At 41.3% G+C, this 22,566-nt stretch overlaps 5 protein-coding genes across 8 annotated transcripts; 2 read left to right on the top strand and 3 right to left on the bottom strand.

Annotated features, from left to right (window-relative positions):
* Positions 1-88: 88 nt before the first annotated feature.
* polr2f (RNA polymerase II, I and III subunit F) lies at positions 89-1,693 on the top strand. Its single transcript, XM_061302935.1, has 5 exons — positions 89-249; positions 420-489; positions 608-738; positions 981-1,052; positions 1,303-1,693. Exons 1-5 carry the CDS (start codon positions 230-232, stop codon positions 1,391-1,393), a joined length of 384 nt encoding a protein of 127 aa, XP_061158919.1. The 5' UTR covers positions 89-229; the 3' UTR covers positions 1,394-1,693.
* A 1,929-nt stretch (positions 1,694-3,622) lies between these two features.
* LOC133170160 (transcription factor Sox-10-like) lies at positions 3,623-8,626 on the bottom strand. 4 transcript variants are annotated; one of them, XM_061302873.1, is made up of 5 exons: positions 8,433-8,626; positions 6,312-7,095; positions 5,917-6,218; positions 5,632-5,817; positions 3,623-5,544 (listed from the first exon to the last, which is right to left on the bottom strand). In XM_061302873.1, exons 2-5 carry the CDS (start codon positions 6,734-6,736, stop codon positions 5,060-5,062), a joined length of 1,398 nt encoding a protein of 465 aa, XP_061158857.1. In that variant the 5' UTR covers positions 6,737-7,095; positions 8,433-8,626; the 3' UTR covers positions 3,623-5,059. The 4 variants fall into 4 exon arrangements, with proteins under 4 accessions (XP_061158857.1, XP_061158855.1, XP_061158856.1 ...); XM_061302871.1 differs by having other exon boundaries at positions 3,623-5,817; positions 8,433-8,625; XM_061302872.1 differs by having other exon boundaries at positions 3,623-5,817; positions 5,950-6,218; positions 8,433-8,625.
* A 4,081-nt stretch (positions 8,627-12,707) lies between these two features.
* Positions 12,708-14,736, bottom strand: LOC133170737 (ATP-sensitive inward rectifier potassium channel 12-like). Its single transcript, XM_061303865.1, has 2 exons — positions 14,726-14,736; positions 12,708-14,611 (listed from the first exon to the last, which is right to left on the bottom strand). The coding sequence occupies exons 1-2, from the start codon at positions 14,734-14,736 to the stop codon at positions 13,018-13,020; spliced, it is 1,605 nt and encodes a 534-aa protein (XP_061159849.1). The 3' UTR covers positions 12,708-13,017.
* Positions 14,737-18,147: 3,411 nt separating this feature from the next.
* Positions 18,148-20,860, top strand: kdelr3 (KDEL endoplasmic reticulum protein retention receptor 3). Its single transcript, XM_061302923.1, has 5 exons — positions 18,148-18,492; positions 19,047-19,147; positions 19,238-19,396; positions 19,467-19,719; positions 20,093-20,860. Exons 1-5 carry the CDS (start codon positions 18,402-18,404, stop codon positions 20,134-20,136), a joined length of 648 nt encoding a protein of 215 aa, XP_061158907.1. The 5' UTR covers positions 18,148-18,401; the 3' UTR covers positions 20,137-20,860.
* On the bottom strand, positions 20,444-22,507 carry LOC133170177 (GTPase IMAP family member 7-like). The gene is made up of 2 exons (XM_061302898.1): positions 22,288-22,507; positions 20,444-21,989 (listed from the first exon to the last, which is right to left on the bottom strand). Exons 1-2 carry the CDS (start codon positions 22,313-22,315, stop codon positions 20,968-20,970), a joined length of 1,050 nt encoding a protein of 349 aa, XP_061158882.1. The 5' UTR covers positions 22,316-22,507; the 3' UTR covers positions 20,444-20,967.
* Positions 22,508-22,566: the final 59 nt, after the last annotated feature.

The raw sequence follows: 22,566 nt of genomic DNA, 5'->3' as shown, positions 1-22,566 counted from the left end.
CTGGCAATGTTGATGATAACATTGTTGCTCTGGTTGTCGAATGAAACAAACTAAACAAATGGAACCATTATTTTATACTCTGTTAGTCCGGATCTATTTTGTGATACACACAAGAACCGGAAGTGAATCGTTTATCATACTCGTGCATGAGCTTGTATACAACAAACATAGCAGGGGGATAAAATCATTGAAATAATTCATTTAGTGCATTTAGACTTCTCAGCAGGATATGTCGGACAACGAAGATAAGTAAGTAACTTAAAAAGTTGCATTCAGTGCTTCACTTATGGGATATATTTGAAGGAAATGTGTGCTAGTCGTCCAGCTGCCTTGTAACCTAACCACAAAACATGTCTGACTGCAATAGTTAAGTCTTTTTCCCCCCCTGTTAAGATTAATAACTTCTCACAATTTTACAGTTTCGATGACGGAGATTTTGATGATGCCGAAGAGGATGAAGAATTAGATGACTTGGAAAACCCGGAAGATGTGAGTTAAGGCTTTATCATAACATTACTTAAAGTGTCCATCTTCTTTTTGACGTTCTGCCAAGATACCATTTTCAGCCATAAATCTGAAACTTTCTTTTCTTGTCTCTTTTTAACAGGAAGATCAAGAGAATGTACAAATCGTACCAGCCGGCGAGGGCCAGCAGGCCAACCAGAAGAGGATAACGACATCATACATGACAAAATATGAGCGAGCCAGAGTTTTGGGAACAAGAGCTCTCCAGATAGCGTAAGTGTTTTGGCTTGAATGCGCACAATACACAATTGCAATTTTCTCAAATGTTATAAAATGCTTTTAAATGTCAGTACTACATGCACTACCAATCAAAAGTTTGAACCTGTCTTCATTGACGTATCTATTCAAAAGGGGTTAGCATGTCCGCTCTGAGTTGAAATCTTGCCTCAAGGCATCTTATGTGGAGTTTGCATGTTCTCCGGATACTCGCGGGAACCTAATAGGGCTCTTAACAGGATGTGCGCACCCGTCATGGTGGAACTGGAAGGAGAAACGGACCCCTTACAAATTGCCATGAAAGAGCTCAAGTAAGTATTGCTTGTATTTGTGCTCCTTTGTAGTTTAAAAAAAAGCAGCAGTACGCTATGTTGGTAATAATAGATAAATATATGTAAAATTTATATTCCAACATAAATCTACCATAATAGTAAAACCCTAAGTGACAGATAATCTGCATGATATTAGTTGGCAGTTTATAACTAATACTAATAATCTGAGCAATGGATTAAACGTGCCCCAAATTGATGACATTCACAACCACCTCGTCTCCTTCACTAGGTGCGGAAAGATCCCCCTCATCATCCGCCGATACCTTCCAGATGGGAGTTATGAAGACTGGGGCTGCGATGAGCTCATCATTAATGATTAAGTCATTTGCAAGCCAGCCTTCCTTCTACCAGCAAATGCCCACTGGAGGTGCTGTTGTCTTTGTTCATTCTAACTCTCGAGCAACTCTGTGTAAATGTATCAAAGAAGCGTCCTCTCTCGCCACTTATATTGAATTGAATCCATTGTATCGTCTGTTAAAATCACATTTGGAGGATGTTCTTCAAATTGGGGAAAGTACCGTACTGTTTCTTTTAGAGAATAAAGCCTGTATTTTTTAAATGTTATTTTGCCCAAATGTGAAATTGCAGTTTTATGTTTTGAATAAACCTGTTTTCAAGTACTTGTACTTGTTGTACTGTACTAACAACACAGACTTCCAAACAGCTTTTTAAGAAACAAGTGTTCTTCTTCACGTCAATCAAATGAATTCCGTCACACATCAAGAAAGATGCTGACATTCTAACAAAACGATGCTTTTCGATCGTTAGTGTTAGTACAATTCCATGTTGTGCTGCCCAAATACGCCTTGAGCTGTTGACATGGTCATGAGGAGTTACGGACAACTTTTTACAAGACCTCCACGACCTAATTTGTCATCTGAAATTTCCAAATGGAATATTTTCACAATCCATGTTGTGCATTATTTAAATGTCAATTTTGGGGAAATGAGGGTTGAATCTTCACGCCTCCAAACTTTTCTTTCCCGTGAAAACACACGCACAAAGCAGTCTCTGTATTGTTTTGGGGGGGAAAATAGGTTGTCAGCAGTAACTAGGTCAGTGGATGTTGCTTTGTTTTGGAGGAAAAGTCTGCACCCCCCCGTTGAAACATCCACTGTAACTATTTGCGTGTCAGTACAATTCTAAAGAAAATTAGCGATCAAACGACACCAATGGGGAACTTTTGCTCTGATCTTATTTGCAATGATTTCCACAATGAATCTTTTTTTATGCTACTTGTGATGATTTCATATGTAAGTCTTTTGATAAGAGAAGGTGCCTAAGGGGAACTGTGGGCTGCTTTCATGGCCATGTGACAATCAGCTGCACCAACCACAGTAAGGACACCATCAGGTCGCCCGCAGCTGAGGATCTTGCTAATATCTTTTAATCTCTCAACTGCACGCCATTGGCTGCCGAGCCACATTTGTCATTAGTCTTCTTTCCATTTGCTCATTCGGTGGTCACGCGTTTCTTTCCTTGTGGGACGGTGATTTTAGAACAAGCCGTAGCACTGTGCTTTTTCGTTTTGATGTCTTGTTTTTGTGCTTTTAAAATATGACAAGTTTTGAAGTTTTCTGCTCTTTGATCGACAAAGGTGGAGTTGTGAGGCATTTTGAAAAGTATTTGTATCTGGTGAAAACTGGATTGGCTTCTTTTATAAGTCGTTACAATCTGTCCCCTTGTCCAGCAGCCAGTTATAAATATTTGTCAACTTGTCTTTGCTCAAAATCGTTTGTTTTTCATCTAAGTGTCACCAGGTTGGACTTTTTTTTCAACCACATAAACAAGAACAAAATCCCCTGTGCATTTAAAGCAACTGAACTTTCTTTTCAACTCCGGGCATTGCAACTTGTTCTCTCTTGACAGCCATTTATTGATCATCATTTTACTGATGCAAGAATAGATAGCTCACCTCAAAAGGATGACTTGTGATTTCCAAAGCTAACTTCAGGCGGAAGGAAAATAGAAAAGAGCTTCCACGATAAGTAGCACCATAACTTAGAATATAGTCTTATATAGCAGCCGCAAATTGTCCTGCCACTTTAAATACTGCTCCTTTCCCTGGTAAACATTCTTTATTTGGGAATGCTTTTAATCCCATTAGGGTGCTTGCATTTTTTTAATGGGGAAGGGGGTGCAAATGCTCTAGATGAGGACGGCACAAGTGGGGTCTGGTAAAAGGGGTCTACGCCAGGGCAGTATGAGAGTCTCTTTGTATCCTGGTGAAGCGACTGGCCTTGCAGCTATGGGCACGCCCCCCACCCCCCCTCACCAGTTCCCCTTCAATAGCCTGCTTTGTTTTTACCCAGCCGATTAAATACTGGGAATTAGGAGTCAAGCTGCTACTCACACAAAAATTCACATTCAAACGCAATATATAAAAAAAAAATGCAAATGTTGTGTAATGAGGCTGATAAAGTGATTAATTAAAAGATTATCCACCATTTAGATCCATCATTGGCCTTCAGATGAAGCCACTTTAAATATATATATGTTCTATCTGGAGCCTTGAGTGTGTTCAATTGAAGGGGAAAAAAATAACAAGCTTCTTGTAAGGCAAAGTTTTATTTTAAATGAGTGCAAATAATCATCCTCGCATGTTTAAGCTTCTGCTGTTGGTGTGCAATTGTCACACACAACTGGAAGAAACATCAAGTAACAGCAAAAGTAAATAAAACAGGAAAAAAAAGAAGATTACAGCATTACCGTAAACACAAAATTATGGTGATGTACATTAAATTTAAAGGAGAGCAAAGCTGCATGCAATTGGATTAAAATAGTAAAAGTGATTTTAAAATGTCATTTCATGTTTTCCAGCTTTTTATATGTAGGATAAGTGAAGATAAAAGTACATTTGAGATGAATAACATAATAAGGAATAATAATTGTGACAAAATATAATGTGTTACATTTGAATTTCATGAGTAAAAAGCAAGAATGAAAGATAAGGCATGGTAGCAATTAAATGTTATGAAAATACAACTTTGTGAAAGCCGATCTCTGCATGAGGCAATTTTCGTCAAAATTGCCGTTGATCGGAACTCATGCACAATCATGTGACAATTCACAGTGGAACAGACTTTCAGTGGCAATAATAAAGGCAGAAGAGTATAATGTTGAAACAAATTATAAAGTATAAAGTATAAATATTCTTTGTTGTTTTTACATGACTGAAATTAAATGTAAATTTGACATGATCTTTTACGTACCAATTTGCAAGATCAGATTTTACGATATTTAGGTATCTTATTGGGCGATACCTTGATGATGTTAGTTTCCTTGTTACATTTTGGTTTCAAAACTTTGGTGATTTTACAATTTGCTCATGTGTGGAAATGTTGACAAAAACGTGAGAAGTTGACTTCATAAAAAAAAATAAAAAATGATATGATACTTCATGGCAACCCCTCTCCTCCCATATGCAGATTCGTTTTTAAAAATATATATATAAAGAAACAGAGTGATAGGAACAAATGTGCCTAATAAAAAGTCAGTGTTAGCATATTGTTTTGCTGAATCAAGACAAATTGCGATATATCTCAATCGTGCCTGAGATGTGAACGGACCAGCAAAAATCTTGAGCTCTCCTCAATAAAACAAATAAAAAAATACATTGAATGATTGCTCAGGGTTTAATACGTTCTTTCTTGGAATGAGCTGTGATTCTGCTCGCTCACATCCACGCAGAAAGCCATCGTTCGTGATCTAAATGTGTCGTTTGGAGCGCTGGAGATTTTAAATTTCAAACCTCATTGCATCAAATGGTCAAAACACCACGCTCCAAACTCAGCCTTCACCTCTGACTGCATTTCCGCAACCGGGCGAGAACAGTATGGGCTTTCTCCCCTCCTGTCTCCCCAGCCGGCTCCCCCGGTGCCAGCCCACTCCCCTCCGCCCAGACCGCATTCACCAAAACGGCTGCAGCTCGTCGGGTCGGGCGTGGGGGCCGGGCCGGCACCGGCGCCCTCTGGTTTGGTTATCTGTCATGGTCGCGACAGTGTAGTGTAGGCGGGCTGCTCCCAGTGTGTGGGGCTGTGTGACTGTGACACACCGGATGGGTCGCTGATCGTAGTGTACAGGGGCCGTTGGGTGGGCCCCATGTAAGAAAAGGCCGAGTATAAGCTCGGCGCCTGGCCAGAGTGAGCGTAGTACGACCCTGAGGCCTGCTGGTCGGCGTACTCGGCAAACTGAGCCCTGGCTGCCAGCGAGGGGAAGGCAGTGCTATAGTGAGGGAGGCTTAGAGAGGTGTAGGTGACGTGAGAACCGGCTCCTGCCGCCTCTGAAAAGGCCTCGCTCTTGATCTGGGTCTTGGACGGGTCTGAGCTCAGAGGGGAGCCGTGATGTTGTTGCGGCTGCCAGGCGGCGGAGTGTCCACTGGCCGCCGCCAGAGCGGAGGAGATCCCGTAGGTGTAATGAGACGCCGTGGTTATGGGCGTCGCTGTTCCTGAACCAGCACTCTGCCCGATTCCTGGATGGCCATTGGGGGGAAGGTACTGGTCAAACTCCTTGACATCAAAAGGCTCCATGGTGGCCATCACGTCGTTGCTTATCTCACCGATGTCCACATTGCCAAAGTCGATGTTAGGCTTTCCGGACCCTGCGGCACCTGAACTACCCTCGGCTCCCGTTGGGCCACGGAGAACCCCATTTCCCAAAGCCTCCCTTTTTCCATCCCCTGCCCTCCCAGACTGAAATTCTGTCTTGGGTGTGGTTGGTGGTGTAGGAGGACTGTGGCTGTGACCTGAACACACAGGACAGACCACGTTAAAACTTTGTGAAGTCACAAAGCCACGTTACAAGAAGATATTCATCCGAACCGCTAATAATATCAAGGGCATACTCGTGAGGTGGGTCAAGGGAGCCGGCAGCCCACCTGCAGCATGAGGGGGATGCCCATCTGCCAGAGGGGACCCAGCCCCCCCTGTGTAGACCACATCCAGATGAAGGCCCTTGTAGATGGATTGTCTATGCTTGATCTCACCCTCCATATGGCCTTCTGCGTCACTCCCTGATCCGGAACCAGTCTTTCCGTTCTTGCGGCGTCGAGGCTGATATTTGTAGTCGGGGTAGTCCTTCTTGTGCTGCTTTCTCAACCTCTCCGCTTCCTCGATGAACGGTCGCTTATCGCTCTCATTGAGAAGCCTTGGGTGAAAAGGAACAGATGTGGACGATGCTTTCGATCGAAGGCCACGTCAACCTACAACAACCTGAGCAGCGACGACGACACCATCTCACCTCCAAAGCTTCCCCAGGGTCTTGCTGAGCTCGGCGTTATGCAGATGCGGGTGTTGGTCTGCCAGTTTCCTCCGCGCCGCCTGCGCCCACACCATGAAGGCGTTCATGGGTCTCTTGACGTGCGGCTTGCCCTTGTTGCCGTTGTTCACCCGCACGGGCATGGGCACCAATGTCCAGTCGTAGCAGTTGAGCACCTGACTGACCGCCTTACGGATCCCCGCCGGGAATCGCTCATCCTCATCGTCGGATTTACCCGGGGGGTGTCCCCTCGTGCCGTCATCCAGAACCTCTAGCAGCTGCTGCCCGTGGAGGGGCGACTCATCCCCGCCGGCGCCGGACGAATGACCGGGTGATCGGCTGTCGTCCGACCTGCCGGGGCTGAGCTCGACATCTGACAAGCTCTGCTCCTCTCTGGACATCTTCATGAAGATGCTCGCTTGACTCTTTTTTTTTTTTCCCTAAAACTGTTGGCTGCCTACTGTTTGGTCCCTACTCTTCTGCACTGATGTTGATGTGTCTGATCTTCACTTCTGACCTCTGTTGAATTATAATATAAACTGCCAATCTGTCTCTACTCTCAGCCTCCGTTGTAAAACTCGATGAGGGTTGAACATCAAAGTTCTTTCCATCCGTGTGGTTGGTATCATAGGCGGCTCAGCGCGCACCTTAGACCCCAGTTTACCTGCTAAAGAACAGCAATCAGCACCAAACTCGCCCACCTATCCGATGACGCCCCCGTGTCTCTCTCCTCTGCGACTCAGGCGATGGAATTCCAACGGCGGACCTGAAACGGCACAACTTCAGAATGTTGCTTACAATTCTTACAGTTCAACAATTCATTTTTTTAATTGCAATTAATTGAAAAATTGCCCCACGTTGGTTTCCGTCTGCGGGCATCAGCCACCCCGCCAAAATAAACTACCGCCCGTTAAATATTTGGCAGTTCATCTAAGCTCCCAGGAGAGAAAGCGTTGGAAGGATTTGAGGCGGCAATAGCACAGACCTGGGATTTACATTGCACTTCTTGGATAAACATGGCCTGGTTGCGGAAATATAAACCTCATGGTGTGATTTGACACAGAGTGCTTGTTGCACAGGATCGCGTTTATTAGAGGTAGCAAAAATGTGGCCTTGTTTTGTCCGTCAAGTCAACACCCTGTCTCAATTTTACACCCACATCAGCTAATGGGCCGTGAATCGGCAACATACAACTCGATGGTTTGTTTGCCAAGGTAAATTGCAGTGAATATTGAATTCCAGCCCGCATTATAAAAGAAGTCGTCAACTTAACATGCCATTGGGAGACCACCAAAATATTCAATTTACTTTTTCCCCCAAAAATAAAAATGATTTTTTCCAAATAAGGTCTCCTTGAGGATATCTTTTGCAGGTAGCTTATTTGCTTGACCTATTTTACCCGAGCCACTCAAATGGTTGGTGCTTGCAAGGTGTAAAAATAATCTAAAAAAAAAAAACCTAAATAGATGAATAAATAAATAAATTAAACATTGGCCCAAAATTCCAAATAGGTTTTGTGCCCTATTGCTATCTGAATTGATATTACTAAACCATATTTAGGCTATTTCTTATGAAACATGAGAATAAAACAGTTTACAATGCACTCTTGTACTTTATTTACTTTTTATCCAGTGCACACAGTAAATTACATAATTATGAATTCTGGAAATTTGCCAATACTTTGCCCATAATTTGCCACTTCTCCAATTAGACAAACTCACCTTTGATCAATCTTACTATCGGTATCAACAAGTAACAACTTTATCGAAACACATTCAAATCACAAAGAATTCCTCAAAACTCTAACATCAAATCCAATTTAACCAAAAAGTGCTGCCATTTTTTTTGTTTTTGTACTTCAACACATTTCTGACATCAGCAGCCTTAAATAAAAGTTTTTGCTCTAGGGCAAAAAAAGAAAATGAATATAATAACCTAACCTCTTAAATGATTTTTAAATTGTCAAGCAGGTTGACATTAGAATTGTAATTATCCAAATGTCAGCTAGTGTGACCTGTTCAAATTCAGACTCGTGTCTTTTTGATCAAATTGGCAAAAGACAGATTGAGAGCAGGGATATCAGGAATATAGAGAACGTCTTACTTCAGTACTAAGGAAAAGTTGCCGGTGGCTTGTGCAGGAGAATCCTCCAGTTCCTTTCCACCACGGTGACACTGCAGGCTTCCCCAGCCCCCTCGCTCGCTCGCTCGCTGTGCCAGGCTATGAATGCAAGCTCTGTGTGACTGCGACCCGTCTTAAACGGCTCCTTGTATGAGGCCAGACAAGAAAAAAATAGTAGAATAAAACAAGGGCGGATAGGTCTTAAAGTAACAGCAACTCGCTGGGATAGAACTGCCATATGATTGGTTGAAACTTTTTCCCCTCTCCCTCTTCAATTGAGGTAAAGTTCTTGAAACAAATTGGACTCTTGCGTGAAATGGACAATGCACGTTACGTATTGTAGAGTTCAGGAATTTGCTCACACTTTTGTTTACATCAGGGATGGACAACTTAAATGCTGGAGGGGAGAGGGGGAGCACCTTTTTTAATCAGTACTACTGAAGGCCACATATATAAATAAATATGGATATATAAATGTGCTCCACTGATAAATATGTAAAAAAAAAATTTGAGAGTATATTTCAAAATGCATGAGGAAGAAAATTTTGTTTTTTTATTTCTGACCAGAAAGCCAATATAAATGCCATAATTAAATGTTTACACTTTAAAAAAAAAAAATCAACTGACTCAAAGATCAAGGTTTAACGTTCCTGTATTCAACAAACCAAGACAGAAAAAGTGTGACCGTTTTAGTTTGGGGCAAAAAGTGTCGCATGCCGGGTACAGCGGGAGTCTTTGTTCGGAAAGAACAGCGCCAGTGTTTGCAACCAAATGTCCTCATCTTCTCCTTCCTCCTTTATTCACATGGCGAGACTGTTTGCTTAAAACGCGTGCTGTCCAGCTCCCAACCAAAAAACAAACACACACCAAAGAGACACATTGTGCAACGTTTCATAGCCTCGTTGTTATAACACAAAACATTTCATGCATTTAAATCCGCGATACGGGCGGCGCGCTGGTTAGTACGTCCGCCTTGCAGTTCAGAAGTGGAAGGTTAGAGTCTGGCCTTTGGAGGGAGGGAGGGAGGGATGGATGGAGAGATATTGACTGATGTCACTCCTAGTAGAAGTACGTCAAAGGAATAACAAATTATGTACAGTCCATTATTAAGTATTTATTTACAACAAAGGCTTTGTTGTACAGTACATGATTCCATTTGGGCCACACTCTCTGGCCAAAATGCAACCCGAAGCTCTTAAAGCTCCCTGAATGCCCCCGTGGCGCTTCACCGATGTTCTTCTTCACGCCGTATTAAAGTGTGTAAAAGGGATTTGCGTTGACCCTAGTTAAATTCGAATTGCGGCCTAAATCATCTTTAAACGAACGCTTATTTTCAGAACACGGCTGCGGGGCTACTGACGTGATCGTGTTGCTCTCCTAAGCAATGTGTAATTAATTAAATTTTTTAGAGTGTGATCAGGATTACATTCGTCCTGCTTTCGTCCGCCATTTTGAATTTGCAAAGGCTTAATATCTTTTACATCTAAACTCATATGCATTAAACATGGAGTGGATGGCATCTCTGTAGGATGATGTGACTGAATATTGTGAATCTAGCGGAGAGTCGATTTGAGTCATTAGCAAGAAAATTCTGAAAATGTTGTGCAAGAATTTGGCTGCAAACAATGGGATGCTTTGTTGGAGATGTTTCTGCATTTTGTCCTTTTGGACAGGCAAGGCATGATGTGCCTTGTAAAAAATGTTCCATTTTCAGAAACTGCTTAAGTATTCAACCCTTGGCTTGCGATAATGTGACAAAAGGTTCTTTGAAACAAAAGTTTGGTCTTGACCACACTAATAATTAAATATCTTTACTTCATGAGATGGAACCATGTTTTGATTTGTTAAGTTAAATATTTGATCCAGAAGAGGAAGTCAAAAGATGCATCTTGGCATAAGATATGGAAAAGAATCTGTATGAAGAAAAAAAGGTCACTTTCTAATCATGAGTTTTTCACGGATCATTGAATTAACCAGCGTGAATGGGTAGGGGACCTCGAGGGTCTGCGGGTGGCTGGCTGCAAAGATGCCTGAATGAAAGAGTTTGTTGTTGGATACTGAGAGAGGGGCATGAAAGAGGAGAAGGAGACGGTGAATTTGTCGGGTGACTCTCCCCCTCTCCCAGATCCTTCTCACCCTGCGGCTCTGCCTCGCTTTGCCCATGTGAGCCAGAGTTCAAATGCAAGGCCCACAGCTGCTTCTTCAGGCTGACACACACACACATGCTTGCATAAATATCGTAAAGAATTTTGTTGTCCTGGTCTAAATCCCAAATCTTTTACTTGGAATTGTAAATAAACCACTAAAATGGTCTGACCCACAAAACATTTGGAGAACATGAAGAAAATCTTTTATTAGGTCTCCATATTTGTTGACACACAAATAAACATGGATGTTTCAAAACTGAACAATTTCAAGACAGTCAGTCCATTATTAGCAGTTCTGAAACAAACATCAGTGACAAATGCAAGCATCAGGCGGAAACGTCCTATGTCCAAATTTGGTCATTTTCATATTTTTTTTTCTTTCATAGATCTTCTCAGTCCCCACGTGGGTCTGTTTTTTTTCTTCTTAACAAATGATTGACTAATCTAAGTCCTAAAAATGGCTTCCGCTCTGTGGAAATGCAATTTGAATGGTTTCTGATGTTTTATGTTGGGTTTCCTGAAAATGGAAGAAACAGGGAATGTATAGTGGATGGACGGACGGACGGACAGAAGCAGTCTTTTCTGTGGTGTTTTCTTTCCCTAAATGTCAGCACAATGCCGACATTGACTGTGACCGAGGTTGTGAATTCCCCTCTGGTTGGATCTATCATCAGAATTAAAGCAAAAGAATTAAAGCATGGAAGGATGGCAAAGCAGCTGATTTCTAAACTAGACCGATCAAGATTTTCAATCAAGACAAGAAAAGTGAAAATAAAAAGGAAACGACAAGCTTGAAAATATAAAACAGTAGAGCCAATTCTTTCCTTATTTTTTTATTTGATACCAAAACATGAATATACGACAAAAGTGTTGAGTTCCAGGGGTGTTTTGGACACACAAGTTAAAAGATAACATCGGAACGGGGTAGATTTAAAAGAAATAAAAGTGAATTGAGTTGCAATTTGGATGCTTGCAATAACTGCAGTGTGACTTATTCACATCACATGTTTTGCAAAAAAATAAGTTTGAATGTTAGAGTGCAAAAATAGAAGACAAAGATCCCATAATTAGCATACTTAAAAATGTCTGGCACAAAGACTCACTGTTGCTCCCTTGAAGGACAATACACAATATGGACCCGCCCCCGGATCACCCCAATAACCATCGATGTGACCCGGGCCAGCTTCTCCTATTTGACCATTCCACCCATGACTTTCATTCACTCAGTGACCCGTTAATGAAAAGCTGATAGCCTCCAGGGCTGTTCCTGCGCAACTGGCCCCTTCCTCCCTTGTTCTCGCCTTTCATGTTTGACACCGGCAGATATGCACTTCCTCTACTCATGAGACTCAAATGTCCAATTTGGCGCTGGTGCATGGGAACCTCATCGCTTTGACACGTAGCATGGTGGAGATAAAACAGGTTGATGTTTTTTTTTATATTCTGATTGAGAAAAAAATAATGCAGTCATAGGAAGTAAGGAAGAGTGACCGGTTTCAAAACATCTGATTTTGAGAGAAAAAAAATTCACAAAGGAACAAATTTCCTCCAGGGTCAAACTGTCTCTATCATATGACCTCTCTCTCGCTCATTCATTCCTTCCATAAGTGGACATCTTCTGGTCACTCTCTTTCTTTCCAAGCCTTCCTCTTCTTAAACTTTTCCACAGCTGCTATTTATTTTCAATGTGCTCAATATTTAATACTGCTGCAACTCTGTTGAGCCAGGATTCATGTTGGGCCTCCAGCCTTTACCCTGACCTGCTTTTGGTTCTGTTCTACAAATGTGAAAGTACTTTGCACAATCCTCATCCAACAGCTACTTAATGTCGTATTTGGTAGATCCCGTTAAATGAACAAAGAAAAAAATCTAAACTCGTATAAACACACACATTAAGTAAATATTGGTTGTTTTCTTTCAAAGCACCTTTTAGTAATTCACGTTTATGTTCGTTTTAATTGGGCTCTGTACTTTAAATAACTGCACTGACATCTAGTGGCAAAGAAAGCAACAGCAAGGACAATTGAAAGATTTATTTACGACATGACATGAAATGAAAACATCATTTTTTTATTTTTATAAAGTGCTTGGGTTTCTTAGTAATCTTATTTTATGTGCGATTGGAACATGTACAAAGCAGGAACGTGTTAGAGCAACAACAACAAAATACTTCTTGAAGAAACATTACATTGTACATATTAACTTGACTTCATCCCTTTTGTTACAATGACTTTACATCATGGCTGACATCATTCCAAAGTGTGACCACGGGAGTCTATTTTGGTGTATATATTTGAGTACACGATTTCGCTAAACTGCTAAACAGTAGAACTCATTCAGTACCATTGACGATTCTAGACGTCAAAGATATTACCTGGGTTGGCAGTGAATGAGTTCAATGCGCATCTTCTCTGAGCTCTTCAAATGTCTGGCTCGTTCTTATAGGTGACTGGATCGAGTGGAATGGTTTTCTGGAGGATGTCAAACTCCATCTGATTATTGTCCATGTCCAGAACACACATGAGATTGTGACTGCCGGATGTCACGGTGCTTGTGTCTTTAAAAATATTCTGGAAGTCCACAGAAGTCCTTCTCTCCTCTACTCTTTCTTTCCCTCCAATCTGACAGGAGTCAAAGATGTCTTCTTCTTCTTCCCCGCAGCTCAGCGCTACCTCGTTCTCATAGCAGAAGGTACTGACCGAACAAGGGATCAAACTTTTTGAAGACATACACGCCGAGATAGGAGAAACATTGCGACTCGCGGTCTCGTCCAGCTCTTTGGCGCTGAAGTTGGGTGTCGACGACACCTCGTACGTGGAGTCGAAGCGTGCGTAATCCACCTTGTAGCAGTTGCGGTCCTCATAAATGACAGGCTCGAACCTGTGGCCCCAGAAGATCTCCTTGGATATGTAAGAACTACGAAACTGGGTGGTCATGGCTGTGGCTTCCACCATTCCTTCCAAGATCACGACAATTTCAAAATCATCAGTCTCCAGATCGACTCGGCTGATCGTATACAAGGGACTGTCTTTGTCTATCTCGTGGACGATAACCAGCGGGGACACCAGAAACAACCTGTCCGTGCCTTCATCGTAACCCACGTTGAGGTCCATCTGCTCCATCGGGATGAATTCTCCTTCCGCCGTAACGTAGGAACGAATAAGCTGCGCCCGGACGTGAGCTTCCACGATGTGGCTCTTACGTAGGTTCCCCACTCTCCACATGAGGCACAGCTTACCATCACGAAGAGCAACGACAGCATTTTTGGAGAACACAAGCGTTTGGTTTCTCTTCTTGGGCCGTGCCATCTTCGCCATGATGGTGCCAATCATGAAGGAGTCAATGATGCAACCCAGGATGGATTGAACGACGACCGTTATGACAGCCAAGGGACATTCCTCGGTGACGCAGCGCCAACCGTAGCCGATGGTGGTCTGCGTTTCCATGGAAAACAAAAGAGCGCCGACAAATCCCTGGACATGAAGGATGCAAGGCATTCTTCTTGTCTGACCTGCTGTAGTTTGTCCGGAATTGGGCGTACTGTACGACCCACTCACCTCTATCCCCTCCCCTTTCACCATAAGATGCTCCTCAAAGTCCCCGTGGGAGAAGGAGACGCTGTAAAAAATGATGCCGAAGAAAAGCCAGGAGATCAAAAAACTGGTGCAGAATACAAACATCAGGTATCTCCAGCGGATGTCCACACAGGTGGTGAAAATATCCGCTAGGTAACGCTGCCGCTTTTCCTCCATGTTCGTGAAGACAACATTACATTGTCCGTTTTTTTTTACAAAGCGGCTCCGTGCTTGGCCGGAGCCTCTTGTCAGAACTTTCCCGTTGTAGTTGTTCATCCCTGGTGGTCCCCCAGCGGAGGCTTCCGAACGCCTCCTCCCGCTGTCTATTTTCTTGTCACAGGCCGAGTGCGAGTGGACGTCGGAGGAAGTGTGATTGTTCTTGAGGTCCAAGTTGCAGATCTTTCCACACTCTTCTATGTTGTTTGATACAACGCTGTACCTGCGAGGCAAAGGATGGCAAGATTAATGTTATTTATAAATATATAAACAATTTAGTCGCATAGTTTGGCTTTATAATTGGCACTGATTGTTTTTTAGGAACTTTTATTGCTACGTCACTGGCATTTTGTAGATAGGTGAACATTAAGTGGATTATAATTTGGGAAGGTGAGTTGAGTTTATGGGAGGGATTACTGTCATGTCCGTTTATGGGATTATATGTATGTGTCTGAGTCATAGTCCATTTGGAGTTGAATCAATAGAAGCACGCTTTGATGAGTTTGGTGTGGAAGGATGTGGGAGACTTGACATTTATGCCAGCAACTAGTTTTGGGGGATTCAATACAACAGTGGTTGCGTGGCAACATAAATAATATTTGACCTCAATGAATAGTCATAAATGAGTTCTTATTTTGTTCGATACAATTTGTCATGTGCCCCAATGTTCACAACACTTTTGTCAATGCCAGTAGCTGTTTAATATTTTTTATTTATTTTAATTAAATTATTTTTTTATTTATTTTAATTAAAAAAACGTTTTAATTTAATTATTTTTACATTTTAATTTAATTAATTTTATTTTATTTATCAAATATCACACACTCCATTTAATCATTCCAAAGCCCTCTGGATTCATTGATTTTAATTGAGAGTAATATCTACCGATATATAATAATCAATTTTCTTGCCAGGAATTGAATCAGGAACCAAATTTAAAAAAAAAAAAAAAAAAAAGAGAGAGAGAGAGATACAGTAAACTCATATTGAGGCATACATAGAAATTTTTTTCATGATCAGAAAATGAGGTGCCATTAATCTCATAACATGCTGTGTGGCTGCAGGATGGGGAGGAGAACTCTGTGTAGGACAGGACAGAATGGCCTTAACCTTTGTGACGATCCGCTTGCTCTAAATATTCCTGAGCTGCTCCTGACTCACGCTGTATCCGTGTCCAATTACTTTGGCAACAGAATAGATGCCTGCCTGATACGGCATCATCGCTCTTGTCTGGATTCATCTACGTCCAAACTGAACCAATCCAGGAGTCCCACACAGAAGACTGCCTCCATCACCTTGTGGGACCTACTTGTTCCCATGGCAACAATAATCCCTCATTTGAGGTTTTTGGGTGGGAGGCCAGAGTCTGATGACTCCCACAGATCAGGCGTCCAACATGCAGGCAATACTTGGGCCTTTAAGAAAAACACTGGAGAAGAACAGAAGCCAATGAGCACAAACAATAGTCACGAAGAAAAAAAAAAAAAGAATGACATCAATCAAGGCATATTTGTTACTTCCGGGATACTTGTTGATTTTCTAATCTGATTTTTTCCCACGCCATTCTTATATCATTGCCGATTAAAAAGAAAAAAAAAAAAGTGGATTTAGACTTAATCCTCGTTCGACCCTGGCCGTGTTTTACAGACATCTGAGACAAGATTATCTTGTCACAAGGAGCATTGTGGACCCAATAAAATGAGATATACCATAACACTGCACTGGAAAGAAGAAAAAAAAAAACTTTACCTTGATCAACACAAAAATTTATGATCAAAAATGATTATAGACTTGACTCACAGCAATTAGTGAGCGACTGCTAGCCACTTCCTAGATGTGTTATCATTCCACCCTCCATCATATCCTTTGTCATCTCAGATGCATTTAATTCGATTACCAGAGTCATCTATAAGGATGACTGTACATGCATTGATAATTAAATGATAAATGCTTTACAAAAAAAAAATGTCGAAATCAACACTGGCATTTTTACTTATTTCTTAGTAGTTGAGTCACGCTGTAATAGATTTATTTTTATGTATACTATATATTTGAAGAAGAAAACGAGACTCTATCATTTTTATTTTACTACTTTCCTATGATGTCACCTCCCTAATGCCAAAGCGAGATTGACCAAGTCATACTTGCTGAGGACTTTTCATGACAAGCTAGTTTTCTTTCTTTTATTTTTCTTTTATTATAATACAAAACTACAACTTCAGGTTTAAGTGCCAACAAACATTCCTGAATTAAACAGATAAATGATCTAATTGCAATTTCCAAAGTGTGACTATGATGAAAAACATACTCACCCTACTATTGTCGTAATTGAAATTCCCTGAAAGTTTTCTTCTCAAAGTGCTGTCAATGCTTCTATTCCTCCTTCCTCTCTTTCACTTTCTTTTGCTGACTTCCTCTTGAATAATTCTTCATCATTCTTTCCTTTTAATCCCTTATTGTCCTCCTTTATGACTTGTGTAACCCTGCCACTGAGCACTCTCCCGTAACTGCTGTGTCAATCTACCTTCGACACAGCATGGACGATACGTGATGGGAGGGGGGTGAGGAAGAGAGATGATGATGATGATGTGAACTAAAAATGGTGATGGGGGCTCCAAATGTGTTGATGTAAAAACACAAGTATGCATCATGTTTTGTGTACGTGCAATGTGGAAAAAGATATTATACACTATAAAATCTGTAAACACCAAATCATATTAAATAACCTCCTTCACAGAAACTGTCTGCTTTTAAAATGTGCAGCTTTAATTCTCTGCTGCCTTTGTGCTTTCGCTGCAATGGGCTCCCACTCACTCACTCACTCACTCACTCATACTCGTGATTATTCTACAATGAGCACGATGATTTTGAACCGCACATCATAGGTGGATTTTGAGTGATACTTTGGTTGATGTGGGAATAAAAAAAAAAAAAAAACTGGTTTAGAAATGCAAGTGTTGGATTACATATATTTATTATGAGTGCATTCATACAGATCAAATGAATACATTTTGCAATTTTATTTCCAGATGCATATATACAATCCTCAACCTGCTTGACTCCAACCACAACTTAATCCCATCAAGCGTTGATTGGAATATTTTTTTTTTTTTAACACCATCACCTCCGAGTGAGGATGTGGGAGTGATATTTTCATATTTCAAAAGGAGGAACAAGTGGGTGGCAGGAGATATGTGAACTGTAAATAGCTTCAACATCGTGGTGAACTCAAAACATGAAGATAGAGGAGAACCTGGAAAGGGATTTCCAAGGATGCTCGGAGATCAACACATTGTGCCGATATCAACAATATGAGATGGATGAGAAGGATGATGGGGAGACCTGACTCTGTATGTATAAATAGAAGTTAATCAGGCCTGGGTGACAGATTACTTGCCATGTCTTAGTCCTGGCGTCAGATTTGTCCACTGTCTGTCCTGTCTAAAGTACATTTGATGCCCCCTGTCTTCTTTGGTTATCAATTTGTTTTATTATGGATCACTGAGGTAGAAGAACATAACTGCGTCATGTTCAAGTTCTGATCATAGTTAAAATAGGTTTAGATTTTTAATTATATAAAATTTCATTTTGATTGAAAATAAATTGGTATTTATAAAAGGAAAAACCGAACTAAAATATTTTTATACTACATTATAATAACGGATTTGATTACGACCAACTATCGATTTACGGTAAGTTGACTACACTTTTAGTTTGAAAATACAGACCGGAAGCGCTTTATTATACCAACGCAATTAATAAAAATGACGCGTAAATGCTGCGTGAACTGTCAGCCACGTCACCTCCTCTTGCAACTACTTTTAGTGGGAGCACTTTGTAATCTTTGTATGTTTTGATTTTGTTTATGAAACAACCGGTTGGGTTAACAACGAGCAGCGCGTTTGGCATGCTTTTGTAGCATTTTTTTCCCCCTCAAGCTCGCCTTCAAATTGCATTTGATCAAAGTTATTTAATTTAATTCGAGGTGTCACTGAAAAGGAAACGTGAACAAAATGAACGCGTTTCGTCTGGCTGGTGATGTATCTCATCTGTTGGCCATCATCATCCTGTTAATAAAGATTTATAAATCCAGATCATGTGCAGGTAGGTGGGATTTTTTGTGTCGTGCAACTTTGCGCTTTATTACATTGTGCAGCCTTTGGTGTATTGATTTAAAGTGAGTTCGTATATTAACATTAAATGTACGAACATCGTGCAATATCGCTGATATAAATTTTAATCGGGGTATTTTAATACTATGGCTAAGAGTGGAAGCTACGTGGCAGGTAGCAAAAGTGTTCTCCTTTTTTTTTTATTACGCTGCTCTTTATAAATGGCCACACTAATAATACGATTTCCGCTGAAATATCTCAATAAACCTAAAAACTAATTTTTAGAATGCACGTGCTCATTGATCCAGTACTCATTAGATCATTAGATCTCAACCAGGATGCTCTCTGTGGAATTTATCTTTTCATTGTCTCAGTGGCTGCAGCAGAAGTTAAACAAAATATCCTTTTGTGAATTTTATCCACTATGTAAGTTGTGCATTTAATAGTTTCAAGAAATCCCCTGGAAATGTTTCATTGCATTTTTGATTTTTCTAAAACATCCTTTATGTGCAATAATTTAACCACTCTTATTATTTTTGTTTATAGGCATCTCCGGGAAGTCTCAGGTGCTGTTTGCGCTTGTCTTCACCACCAGATACCTCGACTTATTCACCATGTTCATTTCTCCTTACAACACAGTTATGAAGGTAACTTAAAAACAATTAAAAAAAAATTCCATTGCAAGAACTACTTGGCACCTGACCTCATCATTCCATTGCCATTATTGTCATGAAAAGGTGGTGTTTCTGGCGCTGTCCTACGCCACCGTCTACATGATCTACATGCGCTTCAGAAACACTTACGACTCTGAGAATGACTCGTTCCGCGTGGAGTTCCTGTTGGTGCCGGTTATTGGTCTTTCCTTACTGGAGAACTACGCCTTCACACCCTTGGAGGTAAACAAGCTTTTATTGTATTGTGAGATTCCTTTGAGTCTGAGTGACGTTTCTTTTTTTTCCTACCCAGGTCCTTTGGACCTTCTCGATCTTCTTGGAATCTGTGGCCATAATGCCGCAGCTCTTCATGATCTCCAAGACGGGCGAGGCTGAGTCCATCACCACCCATTATTTGTTCTTCCTCGGCCTGTACAGAGCCCTTTACATCGGCAATTGGGTTTGGCGCTACCACACCGAGGGCTTCTTTGATCATATCGCCGTGGTGGCTGGAGTGGTGCAGACCATTTTCTACTGTGACTTCTTCTACCTTTATGTCACAAAAGGTAAGCTAAAACTTTCTGAGCAATTACATGATTTTTTTTTCCGACAGCATGATCGCAACTTTTATTTAATACAGCTGTTTTGAAATTCTAAAAATATGGATCACCTCAGCTAGTTACTGAAACGGTACCGATTATGTGGTATCAGTACTTACCCATCCCTGAGTATAATGTTTCACTCAGCACAAGTGGTTGTAGCAGCCACTAATTAGTACAGGTTGAACTAGTTTGCAGTCACAGAGATAAAAACAAAAATGCACTGTGAAATACTTTGCATAACAAACCTAATAATGCTTGCATTTTGAAATTAGACCAAATCATTGGTCTCTTTCTTTTTTTTTTTAAATTAAATCTTTGTTTTGAATTTTCTCTGCAGTACTAAGAGGGAGAGGGAAAATGACCCTGCCAATGCCTGTCTAGTCACCAGATGAAGCACAGAGGACCCCCCCCCCCCCCCAAAAAAAAATTACATCATAACTCTGGGATAGATGAGACGACATTCCGTCAAGCAAACAAGTGCTTTTCTTGAAATGTAATTCCTACCTGGCTGGTACTTCTTATCTTACTTGATATGTATGTATACATAAGGTAGGATGTAAACATGACAGTGAAAATGTATGTTTTTACACACAGCCCAAATTTGGGCAACTTTACAACACTATTTGAATAGATTTTATTTAATAATTGAGTCCGCAAAGACAAATGAATACAGTTTTTGGAATATGAACCGGGCTCTCAAAGTTGTCTAAAATCTACACGAGCGCTCATAGTTTGAAATGGTTACTGTTTTAAAATCTTTTAGTCAGCAATATTATATTTGATGTAAAAATGTACTCAGTATGGAGCTCAAAGTGCCTTGGGATTTTTAGACACTCCCTCTTTACCTTTTTAATATTTTACCTTTCCCTTTATTTCTAATGATGTGACATTTTTGTATTTTTCCTCTTTTACTTTTTTTCAGGTTAATGTATTTTTTAAGTAGGGTGTAAAAGGGCTAACCATTTTTTTTTTTTTGCATGAAGCCAAAAATGAAACGCATTTATAAATGGAAATTCAATCCAATGCAAGTTATCATTTTAGCCATTTTTTTTGGTGTCACTTTAAATGTTTTTCTCCCTAAATTAAATCGCACATCATTTATTAACATGGCCTTTATTGTGATCTGTCAACACTCCAGTTGTTTTGATATTACGTAATCATTTCTTTCATGACCTTGATGTGTTTTAGTTCCCGAGCCTGATCTGGAATTCTTCAGCGTAGAAACGTTTTGCGATGCTTGTAGAGCACCTTACTTCCTTCTCTCACAGCACCTCCCACCACTTTTGCAGCTGAACTAATGGAGAACGGCGAGGTGACCAGAGCCGCCGCCGCCTTCTCCACCACCTTGACCTTCTTGAGAGCTTTGCCTTTGTCCCCCTCTGTCTCGACAATCCCGGCCCCTTCTGCTGCACCCGTTCCAATCGCAGTCAACAGCTCGCACCAGAAGAGCCTCTCTGCTCTCCGCCTGACCTCCTCATCCTCCTTCCTCCTCCTCTTTTCTATCTCCGGCTCTTGCTGCTCTGTTGGGTCATCCTCAATATTCATCCACCTTTGTCGTCTTTGTTGCAGCATCTTCTCCCGGGTGTCTCGGATGGCATTCTCGGCCTCCTTGAACATGTCGTTGCTATAGCAACAGCCTCCGTTGCCGTCCACAAGCTTGTCGATCTTCCTCAAGAGTTGCTCCACTTGTTGTGAGCGCGAGGTCGTATTCTGCTCGCTGTTGTCAAACACGTGAAAGCCTCCATGGCAGCTGCTGACAAACGCAGACAGCTCATCATTCTGCTCCAGGAAGTCTTCAACACGTTTTCCATGCAACTGGTCTCCCCACGTGAATAGCACCAAAGTAAACCTTGTGACTCCAGGTCCAAATGTCGCCTTGATCCACTCCAGGACATCTCTTTCTTCTTGGGTGAACCTGCCAGGTTGAAGGGTCACCAAGAATACATGGGGACCATGAGAAGACAGGACCACACACCGTCCCACTTCTCGAATAACCTCCTGAGTGGACAGATGTGTGTGGAAGAACCCCGGCGTGTCAATCACAGAGATGCTCCTTCCGTCTACTGTCCCAGTCTCCTTCATGCAACGCGTGGTGACGGAACAGGAGGAGACATCAACACTGAAGGCCGGCCTACACAGGATGGTGTTGCCTGAGGAGCTCCTTCCTGATCCTGTCTTTCCTAGAAGAGCAATCCTTAGCTCACCATCTGATGTGGACCGAGATGCTTCACAGGCTGCAGCAAAAAGTAACATCATATATCACTAGCCACAGAATCACTCGCAAAATAGAGTTGGAGCCAATACAAGAACCAAAACAATAATATAATAAATCCCACTTGCCCATGTTAAATTGAAATGAATATTTTTTTCAAGGGCAACATTTAATGTCAAGTGCTGGCGTCTGACTTGGCAGGTAGTAAAACTTACAATATTATATTATTAATACAATATATTTTTTCATAATTTAGAGAAACATTAAGATCAGTTGCTCGCGTGATGATAATAAGATCGTGCAATTCGCACGCGACATACCTCCAGATGACGCAGCAGTTTCTGACATGCTAACAGATAAACTCCAAATAGATTACTAGTATAACCAACAGACTGGATTACTAGAATGGTACACACAAAACAAAAATATCGCCTGCGTCCTAATGATTTTTGGCTTCACTATACTGCAGTGCATCCGTCGCATCCAAGTTTGATTTCATGGCTGTAGTGTCTTACTAAGGCCACAAGGGGGCAGTCTAATACTGTAAATGGCTCAATCTTGACATAAAGTTGCTACCACACTTTGCTCTGCACCGCCGC

This window comes from Syngnathus typhle, linkage group LG17 (genome assembly GCF_033458585.1).
Source record: "Syngnathus typhle isolate RoL2023-S1 ecotype Sweden linkage group LG17, RoL_Styp_1.0, whole genome shotgun sequence".
NCBI lineage: Eukaryota > Metazoa > Chordata > Actinopteri > Syngnathiformes > Syngnathidae > Syngnathus > Syngnathus typhle.
Note: the sequence above shows the minus strand (reverse complement) of the source record. Positions and strands in the feature narration are given on the sequence as shown.

Bases quoted from the DNA above. Each gene is read 5' to 3' on its own strand.
- kdelr3 (XM_061302923.1), top strand. From the start codon at position 18,402: ATGAACGCGTTTCGTCTGGCTGGTGATGTATCTCATCTGTTGGCCATC. The intron at 19,148-19,237 runs GTAACTTAAAAA...TGTCATGAAAAG, and splicing joins CTTACAACACAGTTATGAAG to GTGGTGTTTCTGGCGCTGTC. The intron at 19,397-19,466 runs GTAAACAAGCTT...TTTCCTACCCAG, and splicing joins ACGCCTTCACACCCTTGGAG to GTCCTTTGGACCTTCTCGAT.
- polr2f (XM_061302935.1), top strand. From the start codon at position 230: ATGTCGGACAACGAAGATAA. The intron at 490-607 runs GTGAGTTAAGGC...TCTTTTTAACAG, and splicing joins ACTTGGAAAACCCGGAAGAT to GAAGATCAAGAGAATGTACA. The intron at 739-980 runs GTAAGTGTTTTG...GGCTCTTAACAG, and splicing joins ACAAGAGCTCTCCAGATAGC to GATGTGCGCACCCGTCATGG.
- LOC133170160 (XM_061302871.1), bottom strand. From the start codon at position 6,736: ATGAAGATGTCCAGAGAGGAGCAGAGCTTGTCAGATGTCGAGCTCAGC. The intron at 6,219-6,311 runs GTGAGATGGTGT...TTTTCACCCAAG, and splicing joins ACCCTGGGGAAGCTTTGGAG to GCTTCTCAATGAGAGCGATA. The intron at 5,818-5,916 runs GTATGCCCTTGA...CTGTGTGTTCAG, and splicing joins TCCCTTGACCCACCTCACGA to GTCACAGCCACAGTCCTCCT.
- LOC133170177 (XM_061302898.1), bottom strand. From the start codon at position 22,315: ATGTCAGAAACTGCTGCGTCATCTGGAG. The intron at 21,990-22,287 runs GTATGTCGCGTG...TTTTTGCTGCAG, and splicing joins AACTGCTGCGTCATCTGGAG to CCTGTGAAGCATCTCGGTCC.